The 22,280-nt window shown below is 37.2% G+C and overlaps 2 protein-coding genes across 2 annotated transcripts in view; one reads left to right on the top strand and one right to left on the bottom strand.

Moving 5' to 3' along the window:
• ARHGAP6 (Rho GTPase activating protein 6) overlaps nucleotides 1–22,280 on the top strand; it is a 484,849-nt gene that overhangs the window by 28,464 nt on the left and 434,105 nt on the right. The gene's annotated exons all lie outside the window — the stretch shown is intronic.
• Nucleotides 13,852–15,617, bottom strand: LOC102154725 (methylsterol monooxygenase 1-like). Its single transcript, XM_038586815.1, has one exon. The coding sequence runs from the start codon at nucleotides 15,565–15,567 to the stop codon at nucleotides 14,686–14,688; it is 882 nt and encodes a 293-aa protein (XP_038442743.1). The 5' UTR covers nucleotides 15,568–15,617; the 3' UTR covers nucleotides 13,852–14,685.

Raw genomic sequence — 22,280 nt, 5'->3', positions numbered from 1 at the left:
CTGAAACCTCTAATTTTCAGATTAACTAAATTATGAACTTTTCCATTGATAAGTGTTACGTTCTGCTGCAGCCTAACAGTTGTTTCAAAATAGTGTTTCTATCCATTAGATCTTATTCATTCTAACATACAAAATTAGTACTTCAACTTTTCTTTTTTACTAACGAATAAATTTTTTTATTTTTTTATTTTTTTAAAGATTTTATTTATTCATGAGAAACACACACACACAGAGGCAGAGACATAGGCAGAGGGAGAAGCAGGCTCCATGCAGGGAGCCTGATGTGGGACTTGATCCTGGGACTCCAGGATCATGCCCTGGGCCGAAGGCAGGCGCTAAACCACTGAGCCACCCAGGCGTCCCTACTAATAAATTTTTAAATAAAAAAAATTAAGTCTTTGGGGCTCCTGGGTGGCTCAGTGGGTTAAGCATCTGCCTTCATCTCAGGTCATGATCCCGGGGTCTGGGATCGAGCCCTGTGTCTGGCTCCCTTGCTCAGTGGGGAGTCTACTTCTCCCTCTCCCCCTACTCATACACACACTCTCTCTCTTACTTGCTCACTCTTTCTCTCAAATAAAATCTTTAAAAAAATAAAAAAAATTAAGTCTTTTTATTACCTGTTAGTCTGGGGCTACCTGTGATTTTTCTGCTCTGTTAGAAATTAGTATTTTCTTTTGGGTTGCAAGTGAAAACAAGTGGAGATTTTAATGGAGGTATATAATTAATTAATTAGTTAATTTACATTGAGAGAGAGAGAGATAGAGCGAGAGAGAGAACACACATGGGAGTGGGGAGGAGTAGAGGGGCAGAGGAGAAAGAGAATCTCAAGCAAGGCGCTACAACTCAGTGTGGAGCCCAGTGTGGAACTCAGTCTCACACCCTGAGCTGAAATCAAGAGTCAGATGCTCAACTGACTGAGCCATCCCAGCACCCCAGGATAGAATGAATTTTAGGTGACTATAATCATTAAAAATATCTCAATAGTTCAGTCAGATTAGTTGTGTGATCATGTAGACAAATCATCTAAAGACCTGAAATTTGATTATTTATTTGCACACAGAGCCTGGCCATTATTTCAAGCTTCAGTTTTTAATATATGGTAACTGCTAAACAATTTTCATGGATTTAGCTCTGATAGATTTACCTCAGACCATTGAATTTCCATTGCTTCTGTCTATATTTTTCAGTGGTATTCTTTTTCTTTTTTTTAACTGTACCATTTTCTTCAGTCCAACTGTAAACATTATTCAGAATTTATTTTGCATTGGAATAGATAGTCCTAGATAGCAAACACCTAAGAACAGCCTTTTCTAGCTATTTTTGCTTCTTCTGGTGATACTTGTTTTTATATTACTTTCCAAAGGTGCTCTGCCACTGTATGGCAAATTTGTACTTAGCTGTCTATCTGCCTAATCCTCTGGTTTGCTTCCTTATGGGGAATTAAAAATAGAATTTCTCCTGTTATCATTGAAGATTGTCATTCTTTTAGCCCTGATCATATTGTTTTGACAGGAAAACAGCCTATTTGTATCATTGAACATCCTTTCTCATTTTTCTTTCTCTGTAAGGAGAAATTCATCACTGTTTATCACCTGAACATCCATGAAACTACTCAAAAACTAATTTCAGAGAATTTCAGAAGAATCAATTTAAGCTGCCCAGCCATTGGTAATTAGGAATATTTTAAAATGCCAATGAAAACATTATCAAAATTTGCATTTGTTATAGCTAACACTTCAGAGGAAAGAGTAAAAGCAATTACAGAAAAATTAAATTAGGTTTGGGAAGACTTTGGGAAAGAGAAACTAATTCAGTGAAGTGACTGTTTTTTTAAAAAAAGATTTATTTATTTATGATAGAGAGAGAGATAGAGAGAGAGAGAGAGAAAGAGAGAGAGGCAGAGACACAGGAGGAGGGAGAAGCAGGCTCCATGCCGGAGCCCGATACGGGACTCGATCCCGGGACTCCAGGATCGTGCCCTGGGCCAAAGGCAGGCGCTAAACCACTGAGCCACCCAGGGATCCAGTGAAGTGACTTTTTGAGCTTTTCACAGAAACACTTGAATTTAAAGTATACTTATTATCAAAAGTTAGTTCTTTGTTTTCTATTAGTATAAATAGATGTTTCTCTTGAATCAGAGTTTAAATAATTAGGCTAATGAATTTTGCTTTCATACATTATTAGAATAGTAATCCAGATGGAATGAAAGAGAAAGCAAGATTTAGAATAATTTGTTCTAAAGTTCAGGTATCATTAAAATTAATGAATGTGTTCCCAGCAGAGTCTTGGATAACAGCAGGATTTTGTGTCAGATATTATCCTAGATGCCTTTTGCCAGATTTTAATGGAATTGCCTGCCCTAAACATCAACTCAACCATTCCAACTCTTAGGTTTGAGATTTCTTGCCAGCACAATCAGACCATGTTAAAACCCATGATGTGGTTAGTAATGAATGCTGTGTAGTTTGGACTTTTTTAAAAGTGGCTTTTCTTTAAAAAAAAAAAAAAAACTCCATCTTGCTAACTATTAATTGCGTATTAGTTAACATTTTTCCTCTTTGGGTCAAGTTTCTTTGCTTAAATTTGTAGCTTATAAGTTAGTTAATAAGGCAGTACCTTGTAGCAACATGCTTATTGGAAAGTAGTTCAACTTTGATATCAGTCTTTTAATTTTACTTTGCACAAAGTGAAATTATACAGATATTTTTTATCAAATTGATTATGGCTTAAAATTTTCTCTAACATATTTGGTTGACTGAAGTTCTTGTTAAATTTGGCCTGACCAAAATTTGCATTTCATATTCCATGGTTACCAGTGAGCTCTGTAAGAAGTTGTGATTTTCTTGTTTTTTTGTTTTTTTGTTTTTTTTGTTTTGTTTTGTTTTTTTAGTTGTGATTTTCTTGTGATGGCAGGAATGCTCAATGACTGTGGCTTTTATCTGATGCCAGCCGTTTCATATGATTTAGTCCTTCCAATTTCACATTGTGCTGAGAAAATGATGACACCTAGCATAGGTTTGATCTGATAACCATGGAGATGGCAACCCCTTCCCCAAATCTCACTTGATTTCAGATAAGCAAGAGCTTTATTATCCTAGCCTTAAACTGTAGTTCTGAGGAGAAAGCTGGGGGAATTAAACCTCATTTCAATTCCTGTCCTGGAGAATCTTAGAATATCTATTTAATCCTCTTCCAAAGCCATTGGAGACATTTGTTCACTCTACAAACTCTAGATGTCTATAACCATGAAGCTTTAGGAGTCTATCTGCTATCTGCTGTTAGTATCCTGATAATAGTACAGAAGAAAAAAAGGGGAAACAACTATGCAAAAAATACACTTTCATTTATAGTCCATGTCTCTTATTGACTGGTATTCTGCAGCGATAATAAAAAAGATAAATTACCCTTTTAAGTTAAAATCATGTTGAATAAATGAACAAATAATCTGAATGAGTAATTGTTCTCTTGCTGGTGCTGGTAAACTAATATGAATAAAATGAACGTAACGAACATGCATGCCCTCTACTAGGGAATTTTTACTTAGGGTGTTCATATCATTTATTTCAAAATTGGGACAATTTGGAATGTGAAATGGAGTGCTGTTACTACTGCACCAGGGTAACAAGGGGTAACAAGTATAACCCGAGATTGTATAAGCCGAACCTCACCTGGAATGTCTTGTTCTCCCTTCCATGTGTGTGTTTTTTTTTTTTTTTTAGATTTTATTTATTTATTTGAGAGAGAGAGGGAGAGTGAGAGAGCACCAGTGGTGGTTGGGGGAGAGGCAGAGGGGGAGGGAGAAGCAGATTCCCCACTGAGTAGGGAGCCTGATGTAGGGCTCAATCCCAGGACTCTGAGATCATGACCTGTGCTGAAGGCAGACGCTTAACCAACTGAGCCACCCAAGTGCCTCTCTTCTAAGTATGTTTAAGTGCTACCCACATTGGAAACCCCAGATCAAGTCCCCTCCAAGAAGAATCTCTGTAGTACTTTGGCCTTCTTTTATCTGACATCAGTGGTGCAAACATGTTGGAAATTAGGATGTTTTATGCACCTCAAGTAAAGAATTATGCACTATTATTTGTTAATGTGTTTGTTTTCTCTCTTACCAATTAGAATGCAACCTTCTCAAGCATAAGGACTGTGTCTTCCTGAAGCACCGAGGACATTGCAATGCCCAAAGTGAAAGAGGGAGGAAATTCTTGTTGACTTGTTGACATATCTTCATAGTAACATTCCTCTCTATGATTGTGACTGAAAGCACGGGTAGTGGTGCCAAAGAAATGGTCATTTAAAGGTATTTCTCTTGGGTTCGTAATCTTATACAGTAGAAAGGGTTAAAAATTAAGCCAAATATAGTTAATCATGGCCCAAATGCCCATTTAGTTACCAAGGTTAGAAAGTATTCACCTGGACTTAGACATTTTAACTACAACCAGACCTTTTTTTAGGAGTATTTTTTTTATCACAGGAAGGATTATTTACGAAAAACATAATTTTAGCATTCTGAGCAAATTTATAATTAAATTCTATTAAGTATTTATTAAAAGGATAAAACATATTTCTCTAATTATAAAAGTAATATGTGCTCACTGTAAAAAAAATGCTAATAGAATATAGAAAAGTATAGAGACAATGCTGAAAATCACCCATATTCCTTCATTTTAGAGATAATTACTTGGAATATTTTGGCATATATCCTTGCAGTATTTTCTCTGTATATTTATATATTATAGCAGTGCATAGCTGGGTATATGTGTGGTGGGCTGTCTCTAGGGTGGCCACTGATCCCTGCCTTCTGTCCTCACAGCCTTGCGTGATTGCTTCCCTATGAGTAACTTGCTTATAATCAAAAGAATATGGCACCTTTGAGGGGATGTCACTTCCATGATTAGGCCACAAAAGATTGTGAATTTTGACTTGCTAGCAGACTCTGTTGAAGCAAGCTGGCATGTTGGAAAAGCCTCATATGGCAAGGAACTGAGGGAGACCTCTGGCCAATAACTAGAAAGGAATGAAGCCTGTAGTCTAACAGCCCTCAGTGAATGGATCCTGCTAAGAATCACCTGAGTGAACTGGAAAGCATATGCTCCCCCAGTGGAGCTTTCAGATGAGACCCCAGCCTCTGAGGATTTCTTGATCACAGCCTTGTGAGACCCTGAATGGAGGACCCAGCTAAGTGGTGCATATGCTCATGATCCAGAAAACCTATGAGACAGTAAATGTATGTTGTTTGGGCTCCTTAGTTTTGAGGTAATTCGTTGTATAGAAATAGATAACTAATACAATTGGGGAATGTCTCATTTAGGTTTTTATGTAACATTCTCATAAAATCTCCCATGTTAAAAATTATCAAAAATTTGATTTTATATGGCTGCAAAGAATCAGTAAGGATATTTTTTAATTATTCTTACACTGTTGGATTTTAGATTATTTCTAATTACTGGCTATTATAGATAAGATTTGCTGAATATCCTCATGTATCCATTTTTGACCACACATCTTATTATTCCACTAAGATTCATTGCTAAAGGAGGAATCAGTGATTCAAAGGGTATGAATAATGTTAAGGATTTAGGAATATTGCAAAATTACTTTCCAGAAAGGTTAGGCCATTTAATATGCCTGTGAGTATTTGACTTGCCAACACTGAATTAGTTAAAAAAAATTAGGCAACCTGAGAAATAGCATCTCCTTGATATTGTAGTATATGTGCTGCCAAGCGAGCACCTTGATATTGTAATTTTGGTTTCTCTCATATTTTCACATGACTATCAGTTGGTGGAAGCTTACTAAACAGTTAAATACAATTAGCTATGTATGTAGCTTAAACCACTAGATCTATAATATATAAATTTATGGATGTTTGTAAGTGAACATTTATCAAGTGCTCCTTATTTGTTTACAGATATTATCTTAATTCATCCTCATGGCAACTCCAAGTCAGGTACCACTATAATCCTCATTTTACTGAAAGTAGGCAAAAAGCAACTTGCTGAAGGCGGCACAGCTATAGAAAGAGTGCTTTTAAACTACGTAGCAATGCAATTGTCTTAGCAACTAGGGTCACTGCCACGAAATACTGTCGAATGGGTAGCTTAAACCACAGACACTCAGTTTTCATGGTTCTGGAGGCCCAGAAGTCCAAGATCAAGGTGTGGGCAGATTTGGTTCCTGATGAGAACTCCTTTCTTGGCTTGCAGGTGGCCACTTTCATGTCTTCACCTGCTCTTTTCCTCTTCTTATAAGGACATTAATTCCATCATGTGGTTCCTGCCCTCATGACCCCATTCTGAACATAATTACCTCCTAAAAGGTACTGCCAAATACCATCACATTGGAGGTTAGAGCTTCCACATGTGAATTTTGAGGTCAGGGAGGCACAAACCTTCAGCCCATAGCAACAGTAGATCAAGAGAACAAATTGTATCCATTTAAATACTGTTCCCAGGGATGCCTGGGTGGCTCAGTCAGTTAAGCATCTGTCTGCTTTGGGCTCAGGTCAAGATCCCAGTGTCCAGGGATCCAGCCCCACATCCCATCTGGCTCCCTGCTCAGTGGGGGGCCTGCTTCTCCCTCTGCCTCTCCCTCTGCCACTCCCCCTGCTGGTGCTCTCTTTCTCAAATAAATAAATAAAATTGTAAAAAAAAAATAAACACTGTTCTCATGTATTTATGAAAACTGGAAGAGTTTTTAATTTGTTGGTTGAGCTGTTCCTGCTGAGTCTTAATGTACCAAACAGAAGTAGAGAAATTATATTAAGTTCTTTACACTGTGATCATTTATGCCAAATCTGTGGGAGTTAGATTGAGGTCAATTAAAAATGCAATTTTCTAAGGGAAAATAAAGAAGAAGACAAATAATCCCAAGTCTCTAACTTAGAAGTTTCATGTTCAAATCAAATTGGAGCTTTGCAAATGGTAGTAGTTAAGCTATGGTTGGGGCATTTCTGTCCCTAAAGGCTAGGTTTTAATAAGTCACAGAAATAGTAGTCCCAAAAGCTTTCTAACAGCAGGATAGGAAATTTTATGTATCATTTATTATATTAGGAAATGAAATATGCCTTTCCAGTTGTCATCACCTTAAAACACACTTCAACAATTGATTTAAGCAGAAACCAGAAGAAAATTATTTTTTCTTACTTTTATTTTCTTATCTTTGCTAGGAAACAGAGATGTTAACTAATCTGTGTACAGCAGCAAATGTCTGCATGTTTTAAGTATTACCAAACTTCACTGACAGATAGCTTAATAGCAGTGTTTCATTTGTAGGTAAAATATTAAATTAAAATTTTGGGGGCACCTGGGTGGCTCAGTGGTTGAGCATCTGCCTTTGGCTCAGGTCATGATCCTGGGGTCCTGGGATTGAGTCCTGCATCGGGCTCCCCATGGGGAGCCTGCTTTTCCCTCTGCCTATGTTTCTGTCTCTCTCTGTGTCTCTCATAAATAAATAAGCAAAATCTTTTAAAAAATAGATTAAGAAAATTATAATTTTTAACTGGTTAATCGGGAGATCATCAACATCACATTTAAAGCAAATACTCCTGATTTGTTAAAAGACTTCAGTTACAAAAAAAAAAAAAGACTCCAGTCAAATATTAAAATAATGACTTGCTCTAGACCAGAAGTCAGTAAGCTATGGCCCATGGACTAAATTCAGACTTTCACACATTTCGTTTTACGGCCCAGAAGAACATTTTGTGGCACATGAAAATTACATGAAAATGAAATGTCAGTATCTATAAATAAAGTTTTATTGGAACACAGACACATGCTTTTATTTGTGTATTGTCTCTGGCTGCTTTTGTGCTATAATACCAGAGCTGAGGAGTTGTGACAGAGACTGTATGACCCTCAAAGCCTAAAATAGTTACTATTTGACCCTTTACAGAAACTGTTGATTCCTGCTCTAGACTTTTGTGCCTCCCTTTGCCCACACTTTATGATCTTTTAAAACAATACCAGAATGCACAAAACATGGGGAGTCATGTGATGATGAAAATAAAGTTCATTTTAGCTTTTTAGGGAAGAGAGGACTGCAGTTTATCTTGAGCGTTTTACTTAAAGACATAGTGCAAAATCTTTTAACTGTACATATTTGAAGTGATCATAGATTTCCAGGAGCCTGAATTATCTGAAATGTTATCTCTGTTCCCTGTAAGTGACTGATACGTCCTTTAGCCCAAAGGTGATTATGAACTCTCTTCAATATAGCTCTTTGCAGCATTTTAAAAACACAGTGTGAGGCAGTCCCGTAGGCTCTTTCACTGTTATTTCATTTTATCCTCTCAATAACCCAAGTGAATTTCACTTTTCAGTTTTAGAGTTGAGGAAATGGGCCCCCAAAGGTGGCATTACTTACTCAACATTGCATAGCTGATCCAAGGTCACTGCAGGATCTACGCCTGAATTCACCTAACTTCAAAGCTTTGCTCAGAGTATTCTCTCTTGTTGCCAAAGGGAGAGTGTCATTAATATGAGTCAGAAATCTTTCCCTAAATTATTGACTATTCTCTATCCCTAATTTCTCCTCCACTTGTCCAAATAGGGAACAAAATCTATGCATTCATTCACCTTTACATCCATCCATCCATCCATCCATCCTCCCTCTCATTCACCATTAATTCAAACATCAAATATTTATTGAGCACCTGCTCCAATGCTCATCATCAAGCTAACTGTGCCAGGATTTAGGCATATAGTTGTAAACAGAAGAGACGTGGTCCCTGCCCTCAGAGACATCACAGTCCTTTTTACCTGCTGGAGCCACACAGATCACTTGGGCCAGGCATCCCCATTACACATGGAGGTTGATGTTTGCATGGCTCATTATTTGCCCGCTCAGAAGTCACTTGAATTGGATTGCTTGGATTTTACAAATAGTCTGAATAGTGGAATGAAGATCTTGTAATTTGATTTTTTAAAATTTTATTTATTTGAGAGACTGAGTAAGCGAGCAAGCAAACGAGAGAGAAGAAGGAGGGGGAGATGGAGAAGCAGACTCTCAGCTCAGCAGGGAGCCCGACATGGGGCTTGATCCTGGGACTCTAGCATCACGACCTGAGTTGAAGGCAGACACTTAACTGAATGAGCTACCCAGCCACCCCTAATTTGATTTTTTAATTGAAGCATGAAAAGTATACCAGACATCAGCTTTATTTTTCATTAAGTGTAACACTTTATATATCTTTCTCTAAGCTACCAAATACGTGTCAAATATTACTAACAACTCTCTATGTCTATGTCACACTTATATATATACATATATATACACATATTCTCTGTAAGTCTGTTTATGTATAAGTAAAGCATTTAGGTATATATTTTTCTTGATCCTATCTGAAAAGATTTTTATCTGTTGCTTGTTTTGAGAGAACAGAAGCTAGCAGGGGATGATTAGTAGACTTGAACTCTAGAGTGAATAGACATGCATACTAGTTGGGGGAGCCTCAGATTCTTTTCAAAGGACTTTGCTGGTGAAACTTGCAAGTGCCGTGTGGCTGCTCCGAGTTTTGTTTTGGTAGTAGTTACTGGTTAGGCTCTGTAAATTTTCCTTTCAGACATTTGGCTGGTTCTCAAAAATTGCCTTTAAGAATTGTATTTTGTGAGTTAAGGGCAGAAGCTATTATTAGCTGTGTGTTTGTGGTTGAAACATGAGGTCACATTTGGCAGGGAACTCTTAAGGGTGTGTGAAGGGGAACCTCAGCCCAGCCTTCCTGCTGCCACTTGGTGCCTTGGGGAACGGCTTACTCGTGGGCACAGAAAGAATGACTTTGTCTTCCAATTTGTGGGAGTATGTGCTTTAATAATGCAATGCTGCCTTTGGGAGTTAGGAGTGACTTGTGGCAGAGTCTTTTCAGAATTCAGTGTCCTAATGAGGATATAAACAATATCCATATTCATAATTGCTTTCTTTATTAGGTCAGGGACCATTGGTCTTGCACATTGTGAAACCCCAGCTCCGAATGCACCGCTTGGCATACATGATAAATATTTGTTGAATGCATAAATGGGTTAAAAATGATAAGAAAGAGCAGGTTTAGAAAGATTAAGGACAGACACTAAATGGAAGAATAGGAGTTTGTAGTTGGAGCACATTGCTAGGTCAAGCACCTCCAAATGATGGCAAATCTCCAAGGTGAGATGACCATCCTTGTGAATGGCAACGTTGGAATAAATGCGAACCTGAGAAGAACCTGAGAACCTTGAGAACAATGAGGGCACGGGCTGCATTGATGCTGAAGTCACTCCAGGTAATGGCAGACGAAGGAGACAGAGGTGGAGAGAAGTAGGCAAGTCCCCTCCCTTCCTAGCTCTCTTTTGGGATGAATTAGGTAATTTTGTATAGACGTATAAAGATATAAGACTTACAGGACCCGCTCTCCAATTTGCGTACACACGCACACACACACACTGTAGTGTCTGAAGCATCTGAGATGATCACATGACAATAATAAACACAAGCACGTGACCCGAATTAGCCACGTTTGGAGCTATGGGATGACTAGTGTGCATAATTATTTTCTGCTGATAGCAAAACAGGAAATATTCATGTACATCTGAAATATTCAAACAGGGAGAGAACAATTCTAGTTGTGCCAAACTATCTTTATATCCATTTTGTGGAAAAGGTTCCATGTTAGGGAAGAGGAGGTTTTGCTGTAGTGGGTTCTGGTGGCATTTTCAGGGGTGCTTTGGAGGAAGTGGTTATCATTGTTCCCGTTGACAAGTGCTACCTGCAATTGTGTATGATTAGAATTTCTTTGTGTGAGTGTGTGTGTGTGTGTGTGTGTGTGTGTGTGGTTAGAATTTCTTTATGCTCTGATAATCAGCTTGCTGTAGAGTACCACACAAGGAAACATAGTCTTGCTGCTCTGTGTATAGATGTGAAAGATACAAAGAATATAGCCATTTTAAAAGGAAGCTTTTGTACAAAGAGATTTATAAGGCCTTCAATAAGAAATCCTTTAAGTTCTCAACAGTAGGTAATAATGCAATTTTCTTTTTACAGATTCATTTGTATCTTTACTGAATCAGAAGATGATGTTAGGGGACAGTTGCTTTTTCAATGTAACAGTAATATAATTTTCTCCGTAGCTTTCAAATAATTGTCTGTGAAATCATTTTTGTGATTTCTATTTCAGAAGCTTAGCCATGACAGCAAAATCATAAATATTTTCCCCTATGTCAAACATTTTAGGTGACACTCGGATCCACCTAGTACATTTTGTTTTCCTCTAAAATCTCAAATATTACACAAGCCAGTCCTTTTCAAAGTTGTGGCTTAATAAACAACTGGATAGAAAAATGATTTATTGCACAGAAAATGGCTCATCTTTGTTTCGCTTTTTTTCCCTCAAATTTACGGTGACGTTCAGCACACTTTTATACTACATTGTTAAGGAAGTTTACCTGTTGGTCTAAAAACACAAATAAAAGGCAACGAGTTGACTGGAAAAATAACTTTTAGAATTTGAATTCTGTGGAAACAGTGGCTTTGTTCTGAATGGTACTTATGACCCAAAGGCTTAGAAATTGCAAATGCCAGTCTCTGCACTGCACAAGGGAAGTGTAGAACTCAGTGTAGAAGTGGTTTCTACAATAACAGTAAAAACCATCACTTAATGAGGGATTATTTCTTATGAGGCTGGGTACTTTGTGAATTCGGTCAGTATCCTGTTTTGTCCTCCTGTGAATCTTCTGTAAATTCTGTCCGTTTTCCATTACAGATAGGAAACTGAGGCCCAGAGATTAGATAAGATATTCAAAGTCACAAAGCCAGTGAGGGCAGAGGCAGCACACGAAGCCAGGTTTGTGTTTTCATAACTTTGACCTCATGACACGGTCACTACCACTGTGTTTCTCTTATTCATTCAAATTGGGAGAAACATGATAATGAAGACAACTTATTGTGACCAGTGTACTTAATGCCTAAACTCAGCATTTTTGCATGTTTTAAAAAAAAATCCTATTATTATTTTATACGTATTGTTTTGCAATATGTTTTGTTTTGCCTGTCATAATTCTAATTATTCATCTTATCTGTTAATATTCTATTTTATGAGTATAATATCAATTCATCCCTCCCTTTTCCTATTGATGAACAGAGTATTCTTCAAAGTTTTCTTGGCTGTTCTTGGACCCTCTTTTCATATAAATTTTATGATAAGCTTAGTAAGTTCCTGAGCAATCATGTTTCAGTTTTGTTTGGAGTTGTTTTGAATTTATATATTAATTTAGGAAAATTATGTATGATATTGAGTCTTTCTATCATGAAATGGTATATATCTCCATTTACTGAAGTAATGTTTTATGTTAGCGATATTTTATAATTTTCTCAACTTAACTTGTACTAATTGTATTATGTGTATTTTCAGGGATCTTAAAGTCACTGATATTTTGTGTGATGTATTTTCTTCCTAACTGGTTATTACTGGTATGTGGTAAGGCTATTAATTCTCGTGTGTGAATCTTGATTCGGCAACCTTGCTGGATTCTCTTACTTGTTCTGATAGTTTTCTGTAAATTCTTCAGATTTCCTGTGGGAGATCATCATATCTAGTATCACTAGTTTAATGTCTTCCTTTCTAATTCTTTTACCTCTTAACTCTTTTATTTTTGCTTTGTTTTGGGGATCCCTGGGTGGCTCAGCGGTTTAGCACCGCCTTCCGCCCAGAGCATGATCCTGGAGTCCCAGGATCGAGTCCCACGTCAGGCTCCCTGCATGGAGCCTGCTTCTCCCTCTGCCTGTGTCTCTGCCTCTCTCTCTCTGTGTCTCTCATGAATAAACAAAATAAAATCTTAATAAATAAATAAATATTTTTGCTTTGTTTTGTTTACATTGATTATGGCCTTCAAAAAAGGTTGGAATGAAAGTGGTGATCTAATATTTTGTCTTAGGTTTTTTAAAAAATGCTTATCAAGTTAAGAGGGTCTTTTAAAATTTTTATTTGCTAAGAGTTTTTAAAATAATAAGTGATTAATTTTAGGGAATTTCCCCCCCTGAATACAAGGGATGCAGATATGGTTTTTTGTCTTTATTTTATTTTTTAATCATTCATTAATTTTTATAAATGTATTTTTTTATTGGTGTTCAATTTGCCAACATATAGAATAACACCCAGTGCTCATCCCATCAAGTGCCCCCCTCAGTGCCCATCACCCAGTCACCCCAACTCCCTGCCCTGCCCACCTCCCTTTCCACCAACCCTTGTTCATTTCCCAGAGTTAAGTGTCTCTCATGTTTTGTCACCCTCACTGATATTTTCACTCATTTTCTCTCCTTTCCCTTTATTCCCTTTCACTAATTTATATATCGTCTTTATTTTTTTAAAGATTATTTATTTATTTGACAGAGAGCAAGAGAGCACGAGCAGGGTGAGCAGCAGACAGAAGGAGAGGGAGAAGCAGGCTTTCTGCTGAGCAAGGAGCCTGGGGCTCCATCCCAGGACCCTGGGATCATGACCTGAGCTGGAAGCAGAAGCCTAACTGAGCCACCCAGGTGCCCCAGTTTTTCATCTTTTTATTTATTTAAAATATTTTCTTTATTTGTCAGAGAGAGAGAGAGAGAGAGAAAGAGCAAGAGCACAAGTAGAGGGAACAGCAGAGGGAAAGGGAGAAGCAGGCTCCCCATTGAGTAGGGAGCCCGACATGGTGCTTGATCCGAGGATCCTGGGATCATCATGACCTGAGCCAAAGGCAGACGCTTAACTGACTGAACCACCCAGGTGCCCCAGTTTTTTATCTTTAATATGTTAATGTGGTATATTAAATTTTTAGATTAAAAAAACTTGGACCATCCTTGCTTTATTGATATACATAGTAGATTTAAAAAATGTTCTGCTATATTTTCTTTTTTTTTTATCAGACAAAAAAAATCACATTTATTTCAATTGTTCAAAGTGCAAATACAGCAAGTCAGTTCACAATGTTTCAAGATACAGTTTTAAGTATAATGAAAACTTGATATACAAAAATGAAAGGGTAAATAGCAGAAATAAAGCTCAATTTTCTTTAAAAAATTCAAGTAACCCGAAAACCTTTAGACTAAAATATCCCATTTATGACAATTCGGAAACGCCTTAATTTATAGATACCAGTAGCACATTGCCATCCGAAAGGGCTTCTCAAAGAAGGAGAATCACCCCAAACCAGTCAGCTCAGGACCAGAGAAGAAGTTCTTGGGGCGGGCAATTCCGGATTTGGCCACCTCACTCTCACTGTCGATCCATACGGTTCGACCCATGATACTTGGATGTTTAGGCAAATTCTAGAAAATGTTTAAAGTTCAATATGAGGCCAACACCCTGCTAAGAGATACTGAAATGGCCACTATATTTACAAGATTTTAAAGACCCATCTTAGCTTCAGGCCTCTGGTGTTACGGGGGAAAGACAGACTGATACTTCTTCCATTACTTAGAACCTTTCTGTAAGGTTAGCAACACGGCCTTTACAACCTCCTCACGAAAATCATACTTCGTTATGGATTTACTTATTTCTACACATACAGAACTTTTATGTAAAGTAGAAAAAGTTCCCGCTAGGAAGATAATTAAAGGTTGTTAATGTTCTTTGTATCACTTAGCAGCCAAGACACAGGTTTATTTCTGCTCCGCAGAAGCAAGGTTAGCTATTCGCTTCAATTCAGGGAGGTGTGTGCTTTCAGGATGGTGGAGAGGAGATATTTATTGCATCTTTTTCTCAATCTTCTTCATCTTTTCATTATAGGCAGTAAATTGAGAGTCTGTTCCAAAAATTCTATCCCACCATGTAAATGTGGAAGCATAGTTTCCGATGAAGTTCATGTGGTGGAAATCATGATGCCGAGAACCAGCATAGAAAGGGATCAGATTCAAAGGGTTCAGGGGAATGTCATAGCCACTATGGACATCAATAGTTTCTATCAAACGAATGGTCACCCATGCCCAAAGGAGAATGACATGATCACATAAAAGCATGATTCCAATGAAAAATCCAGTTCCAAGAATCAGAGTTTCCAAAGGATGTGCATATTCAGCTTCCATTCCAAATGGAGCCTGAAACTCATGATGAACTTTATGAATATATTTATATATTCTTTTGTGATGCAAGAGCCTATGCAGGAAATAGTGCCAGGTGTCCTCAATCACCGCACAGCCAAAGCATCTCGCCAAAAGCATATACCATCTTGGCATTCTTTCCCAATCATAAGGTATATTAAAATACTCTGTAAAATAATAAGTTCCACAGATCAAGGGAAGCTGGATACAAAAGTGATTAAAGAGAAGTACTTTAAAACATTTCCATTGGTTTTCCCAGGTTTCTGGTTTATCCTTTTGAATTTTGTACTTTTTCATGAAAGGTATAAATTGAAACAAAAATCCAGGTAAACAGAACAAGAAATAAAGAACTTCGTGAACTATCAAGGATCCCCATGTTGTAATCTGGAACTTTGTATAATTATTCAACATATAGTTCCAAGCATTTTTAAATGGTTCTTGTAGAGGGTTCTCAGGTAAAAGTGAATCTACATACTCCACAGCCAAGGATGCTGAACTAAAGATGCTGATACTTTCATTTGTTGCCATTTTTCAAATCTCTGCAGAAAGCCTTAGAATTCTGGCCGAGCGGCGGGAACGCCTGCTATATTTTCTTTCAGACTTTGGCATCTGTATTCATTGGCAGGTAGATCTCCAATATTAGCTTTATACAGTCCTTGTCAAATTGGAATGAAGAGCATTCTAGCTTCATTCAGAGAATTGGGTGATTTTTTTGTTTTTACATATTTTGAAGTTGTTTGAACAAACTGCAAAACCATCTGGGCCTAGTTGTCATTTTCAAGGGTATACTTCTAGTTACCAGTTAGATTCCTTTAATGGTTATTTATTTATTCTGATTTTCTGTTTCTTCATGACCAATTTTCATAATTTACATGTTTCTTTAAAATTATGCATTTTACTCAAGTTTTAAAATTTATTATGTTGATATTATTTTATGGTTTAAAATCATTCCTTTATTTGTATTTTTTATTATTAATATTGTATATGTATATTTCTCTAGGTATATCTTAATATTTTCCATTTTATTAGCTTGTTTTTTAGTAAAAAAAGTAGCTTTTGGTTCTTTTGGTTTTACATATTTTTTAGTATATCTTGTTTTTTATCTCCTCAATTTCTGCTTTTCTCTTATATTTTTTTCATGTAATTTTATTTACTCACAAACATGTATTGAGGTTATATCATAGACCAGGCACTGTTGAGATATTCGGCATCTCAACAGTGTAAAACTTGAGGAATTAGTAAAAACTCAGGAATTATTGGAAATTATGTGGTTCTTGGTTCAATGTGTCCTTTGCAATTTTATCAACAAATGTTAAAGGTAACATAGAATGTATTTCTCTGCCTTATAAATATTAAGATTTTACCTGGGCTGTTGGTAAATGCTATGTTTTGGTTCCATCCTCTTTGTTGAATACCTAGCTTGAAAAACTTGGCATAGATGCATGGAGAAAATGCAAAAAAATTTCTGGGAACAGCTAAAACTTTATTCCATATGTATTTCAAAGCTAAGATTTTATGCTTGGGACTGCTACATAATGTTTGCTAAATCATTGAGCAAAAAGATACCTTAAAGTGATCTTTTAGATTAATAACACTTTTGGTCAAGGATGCAGGATATTGATTTCCCTTCATTCCTTGTTTTGTAAATAAAGTAGTTAAAGCAATCTCAGTTTTGTCCAGGATCCGACAGTTCTCCCCATTCTGTTTTTTGGTGGTTTTATTCTCTTTACCTTTCTCCTAATGTTTGGTAACTATTTCTTTGAAGACTTTTTTTTTGTTTGTGTGTTTCTTTGGTACATTGTTTCTGTCTATACTTAATTTATCTGGTCATTCTAAGTTTCTGTATGCTTGTTCTTGACAATCTTTCTTTTGTCTCAGTACATCAAAATAGAATTTTCATCTTTAGTGAAATTAAAAGCAATATATTGGGTGGGTAGCTCAGTTAGTTAAACATCTGACTTCAGCTCAGGTTATGATCTCAGGGTCCTGGGATGGAGCTGTGTATCAGGCCTCCTTGTTCGTTGAGTCAGCTTGTTTCTTTCCCTCTGTGCATGCTCTCTCTGTCTCCCTCTCCCTCAAATAAATAAATAAATAAATAAATCAATAAATAAATAAATCTTTAAAAAGTGCAATATATTAAAGTAGGGATTATAAGGTAAAGTATTAATAATACTGAAGTCAAGGGCATCTGGCATTGTTGCAAGTGGTACGGCTTAACTATTGCAGCAATGTCACTTTGTATTTGCATCTACAAGAAGCCCAAATACTTCATTTCTTTCATGCCATGCCTTTCCTCCAAGGTCACATTTCTTCTTGCTGAAATAAATCCTGTAATAGTTCTTTTAGTGAGTGCTAACCATTCTTAATGTTTTATACTATTATTATTTTGCCCTCAATGTTACATGATAATATCCAGAACTAAAATTCTGTATTGACAGTTATTTTCATCACCATTGTAAAGACTTGGCTCCAGGCTCTTTTATCAACTTTTGTTACTGATCAGAAGTCTGTTGTGAGTCTGATAGTCACTTGTTTTTTAGGTTAAGCTGCCAGTTGTCTCTGCTGACTTTTAATATAGATATTTTTTAGTTTTACTAAAATATGTCTAGATGTGGAATTTATTCGTATTTATGCTGGTGAATACTAATAGTACATTTTCAACTGAAGACTTTCATTTTTCCTTGGTAATGGAAAAAGAACTATTGTATATTTATGTACAAATACTTCTCTTCAGTTGTTTCAGACTTCTGTTTTTAAAGTCTCTAATAGGAGGTTCTAAATATCTAATAAATCTCTAAAGTTGGAGCTTCTCAAGCCATTTCCCCCGATTTTTAAATGCTCTTTAAGAATCTTAAATTTCTTTTTTCTCTTTTTGCTGGCCTTTTGGGCAAATTTCTTGGTACCAAAATCTAATTTACTAATTCACTCTTCAGCTTTTTCGGGTCCAGAGATTATCCTATTCTTTGAATTTTTAATTTTAAAACCAGTAATTTTTTTCTAATTTTCAATTCATTTCTTTTTTCATTTTCTTGTCCTTTCTTCTGTCTGATTTTGTGTCATAATTTCTTCTATTTTTGTAGATGTGATCTTATCTCTTCTATTCCTGGACTTTTTAAGCATATTTCTTTTTAAGTTTTTGTCAAGCTATTTTGTAAATTTTTTTCACTGGAGTAAACTCATTTATGAATATTTATATTATTGGCTGTCTTTTTCAATGTTATATTTCTTTACAGGTTTTGTTATTTGGGTTCATAGGCTAATTGAGTGAAATTTTTTGTTTGTATTTTTCAAGCTCTCTCTTGCTCATTTGGTTTTGCATTTTCATTCTTTTTACTCTTTCTCTCTCTTTAATGGACAACTCTTTGTGTCTCAGGTCTTTCAGTTGACTTCCACCTGGGTCCTCAGGACAGAACCACATCTTGTATGATGGTTTGGAGCTCCTGTCCCATAGTGAAATGAGGAGTAATGCAGAGCCAGTCTCCAAGCCAGTAGCAGCCTGATTCAGATTTTGGTCTAGACAGACTGTCTTGATGCCTCCTGCTTTCATAGGTATTTAGCTTCATATAACCCAGGATTTCTTAGTAGGGAAACTCTTGACAGTTTGGACTAGGTGGTTCTTTGTTCTGATGGACAGTATTGTGCATTGTAGGATGTTTAGTGGTATCCTGGCCTCTACTTGTTATGTACTAGTAGCACATCTTTCTCTCCAGTTATGACAACCCAAAATGTCTCTAGACATTGCCAAATGTTCTCTGGGGAACAAAGTCATGTCCTCCCCCTTAGTAACCAGTGGTGTATAACCTGTAAATCTGGGAATCAGTTGGTAATAGTTTATTTTAACTTCCTTTCATAAGCAGGTGGTTCTAAATCCTATTCAGCTTTAAGCCTAGAGCCTGGGTTCAGTCTTTCATATTAAGTAGAGGACTTTTAATCCCCCACTGGAAAGAAATTCCCACTTCTTGCTGCCTGTTTAAGGGCCCAGCACTCAGCAGGCTGTGACTTCACCATCACCACTATTGGTGAGGATATATATCTTAGTTTGGATTTTGCTGTTATCTTTTTTAAAAAGATCTATTAGTTTATTTGAGAGAGACAGAGACAGAGAGAGAGAATGAGAGTACACATGCAAGCTGGGAGAGAGACAGATGGAGAGGGAAAGAATCTTTAAAAAAAATTTTTTTTATTGGAGTTCAATTTGCCAACATATAACATCCAGTGCTCATCCCGCCAAGTGCCCCCCTCAGTGCCCATCACCCAGTCACCCCAACCCCTTGCCCACCTCCCTTTCCACTACCCCTTGTTCATTTCCCAGAGTTAAGTGTCTCTCATGTTTTGTTACCCTCACTGATATTTTCACTCATTTTCTCTCCCTTCCCTTTATTCCCTTTCACTAATTTTTATATTCCCCAAATGAATGAGACCATATAATGTTTGTCTTTTTCTGATTGACTTATTTCACTCAGCATAATACCCTCCAGTTCCATCCACGTCAAAGCAAATGGTGGGTATTTGTCATTTCTAATGGGAAAGAATCTTAAGCAGACTCCCCATTGAGGGTGGAGCTCAACTCAGAGCTTAATCTCATGACTCTGAGATCATGACCTGACCTGAAATCAAGAGTCATACACTTAACCAACTGAGCTGCCCAGGTGCCCCTTTGCTGTTATCTTTTGGTGTTCTCTTTTTATATTTCATTAATCATAACTACATATTTAGGGCAGAGGGGACACTATACAGTATGAACTTAAAACTCTTTCTTATCTAGAAGTCATAGAAGAAAGGTTTACAAAAAATGTTTGAGTTGTTTTTCATTGAGTTTGAGTTGGTTTTTTTTCCCGTTGGCACAGGTATGTCTTGGAGATATTGTAAACTCAGTTCCAGACCATCACAATAAAGTGAATGTTGTAATAAAGTGAGTCAAATGATTTTTTTGGTTTCCCAGTGCATATATGTTACGTTTATGTTATACTGTAGACAGTTAAGTGTGCAATAGTATTAAGTCTAAACAATGTACATACCTTAATTAAAAATATCCATGAAGGTTGAAGTCAGCTTCCTCCAAACTTTCATTAATGTTGATATTTTGACCTCTTCCCATGAATCATGAATATTCTTAATGGCATCGAGAATGGTGAATTCTTTCCAGAAGGTTGTCAATTGAGTTTGCCCAGATCCCTCAGAAAAATCACTCTTTATGGCAGCTGTAGCCTAGTAAGTGTATTTCTTAAATAATAAGTCTTGAAAATCAGAATGATGCCTTGATCTATGGGGTGGAGGATGGATGTTGTGTTAGCAGACATGAAAACAACATTCATCTCGTTGGATATCTCCACCAGAGCTCTTAGGTGGGTGCATTGTCAATGAACAGTAATATTTTGAAAGGAATCTTCTTTTCTGAGCAGTAGGTCTCAACAGTGGGATCAAAATATTCAGTAAACCATGGTGTAAACAGATGTGCTTTCATCCAGGCTTTGTTGTTCTATTTATAGAGCACAGGCAGAGTGGATTTAGCTTAATATTTAAGGGCCCTAGGATTTTCCATATGACAAATGGGCATTGCTTTCAACTTAAACTCACCAGCTGCATTAACCCCTAACAAGAGAGTCAGCCCGTCCTTTGAAACTTTGAAGCTAGGCATTGACTTTTCCTCTCTAGCTATGGAAGTCCATGGTGGCATCTGTTTCATCTAGATGGAAAATCTGTCCAGCATAGTCACCTATAGTAGTCACCTGAGCTAGATCTTCTGGCTCACTTGTTGCAGTTTCTCTGTCAACATTTGCTGCTTCCTCTTGCACTTTGATGTTACAGAGTTGGCTTCTTTCCTTAAATCTCATGAACCAACCTCTGCTAGCTTCAGGCTTTCCTTTTGCAGCTTCCTCCCCTCTCTCAGCCTTCATATAATTGCAGAGAGTAAGGGCCTTGCTCTGGAGTAGGCTTTGGCTTAAGGGAATATAGCGGCTGGGTTGATCTTCTACCCAGACCATAAAAACTTTCTCCATATCCACAATAAGGCTGTTTCACTTTCTTATCAATGTTTGCTGGTGTTGGGCTTTTAATTTCCTTTAAGAACTTTTCCTTTGCGTTCACAATTTGGTTGTTTGGTGCCAGAGGCCTAGCTTTTGACCTATGTCATCTTTGACATTGCCTCCCTTACTAAGCTTAGTGATTTCTAGCTTTTGATTTAAAGTGAGACATGCGACTTTTCCTTTCATTTGAACACTTAGAGGCCATTGTAGGATTTTTTTCTTTTTAAATTTATTTATTCATGAGACACACACACACACACACACAGAGGGAGAGAGAGAGAGAGAGAGAAAGAGAGAGAGAGAGACAGGCAGAGACACAGGGAGAGGGAGAAGCAGGCTCCCTGCAGGGAGCCTAATGAGGGACTCGATCCCAGGACTCCGAGATCATGCCCTGGGCCCAAGGCAGACACTCAACCGCTGAGCCACTCAGGCGTCCCCATTGTAGGGTTTTTAATTGGCTTGATTCCAATGTATCTGTGTCTCAGGGAATAGAGAGGTCCAAAGAGAGAGAGATGGGGGAATGGCCAGTTGGTGGAGCAGTCAGAGCATACACACTTATCAATTAAGTAAATTTGATATGGGAGTGATTCGTAGCACCCCAGAACAGTTACAATAGTAACCTCAAAGGTCACTGGTCACAGATCACCATAACAAACATAATAATGAAAAAGTTTGAAATACCATGAGAATTACCAAAATGTGACACAGAGACACAAAGTGAGCAATGCTGCTTGAAAAATTGTACCAATAGACTTGCTCAATGCACAGTTGCCATAAACCTTTAATTTGTAAAAACAAAACAAAACAAAACCCAACCACTATCTGTGAGATGCAGTAAAATGAAGTATGCCTATCATTCGATTCCTTTAGATACTTTAAAAAAATATATTTACTTTTTGAGAGAGAAGCGGTGGGTGGGGGGGAGAGGGCAAGCGTGAATGGGGAGGGTCAGAAGGAGAGGGAGAGAGAATCTCCAGCAGACTCTGCACTATGTACGGAGCTGACTCAGGGCTTGATCTCACAACCCCAAGATCGTGACCTGAGCCAAAACCATGAGCCACATGCTCAACTGACTACATCACTCAGGGCGCCCCTAGATACTGTCTTATTACCTTCTTGCCCCAGCTTGATTATGATCTCGTTTCATCTTTCTTTTTTGTATTAACAACAGAGCTTCTATAAACCTGCTTTAATTTTAGCCAAATTCTACATTTG

Source organism: Canis lupus, chromosome X, assembly GCF_011100685.1.
Source record: "Canis lupus familiaris isolate Mischka breed German Shepherd chromosome X, alternate assembly UU_Cfam_GSD_1.0, whole genome shotgun sequence".
Taxonomy (NCBI): Eukaryota; Metazoa; Chordata; class Mammalia; order Carnivora; family Canidae; genus Canis; species Canis lupus.
Note: the sequence above shows the minus strand (reverse complement) of the source record. Positions and strands in the feature narration are given on the sequence as shown.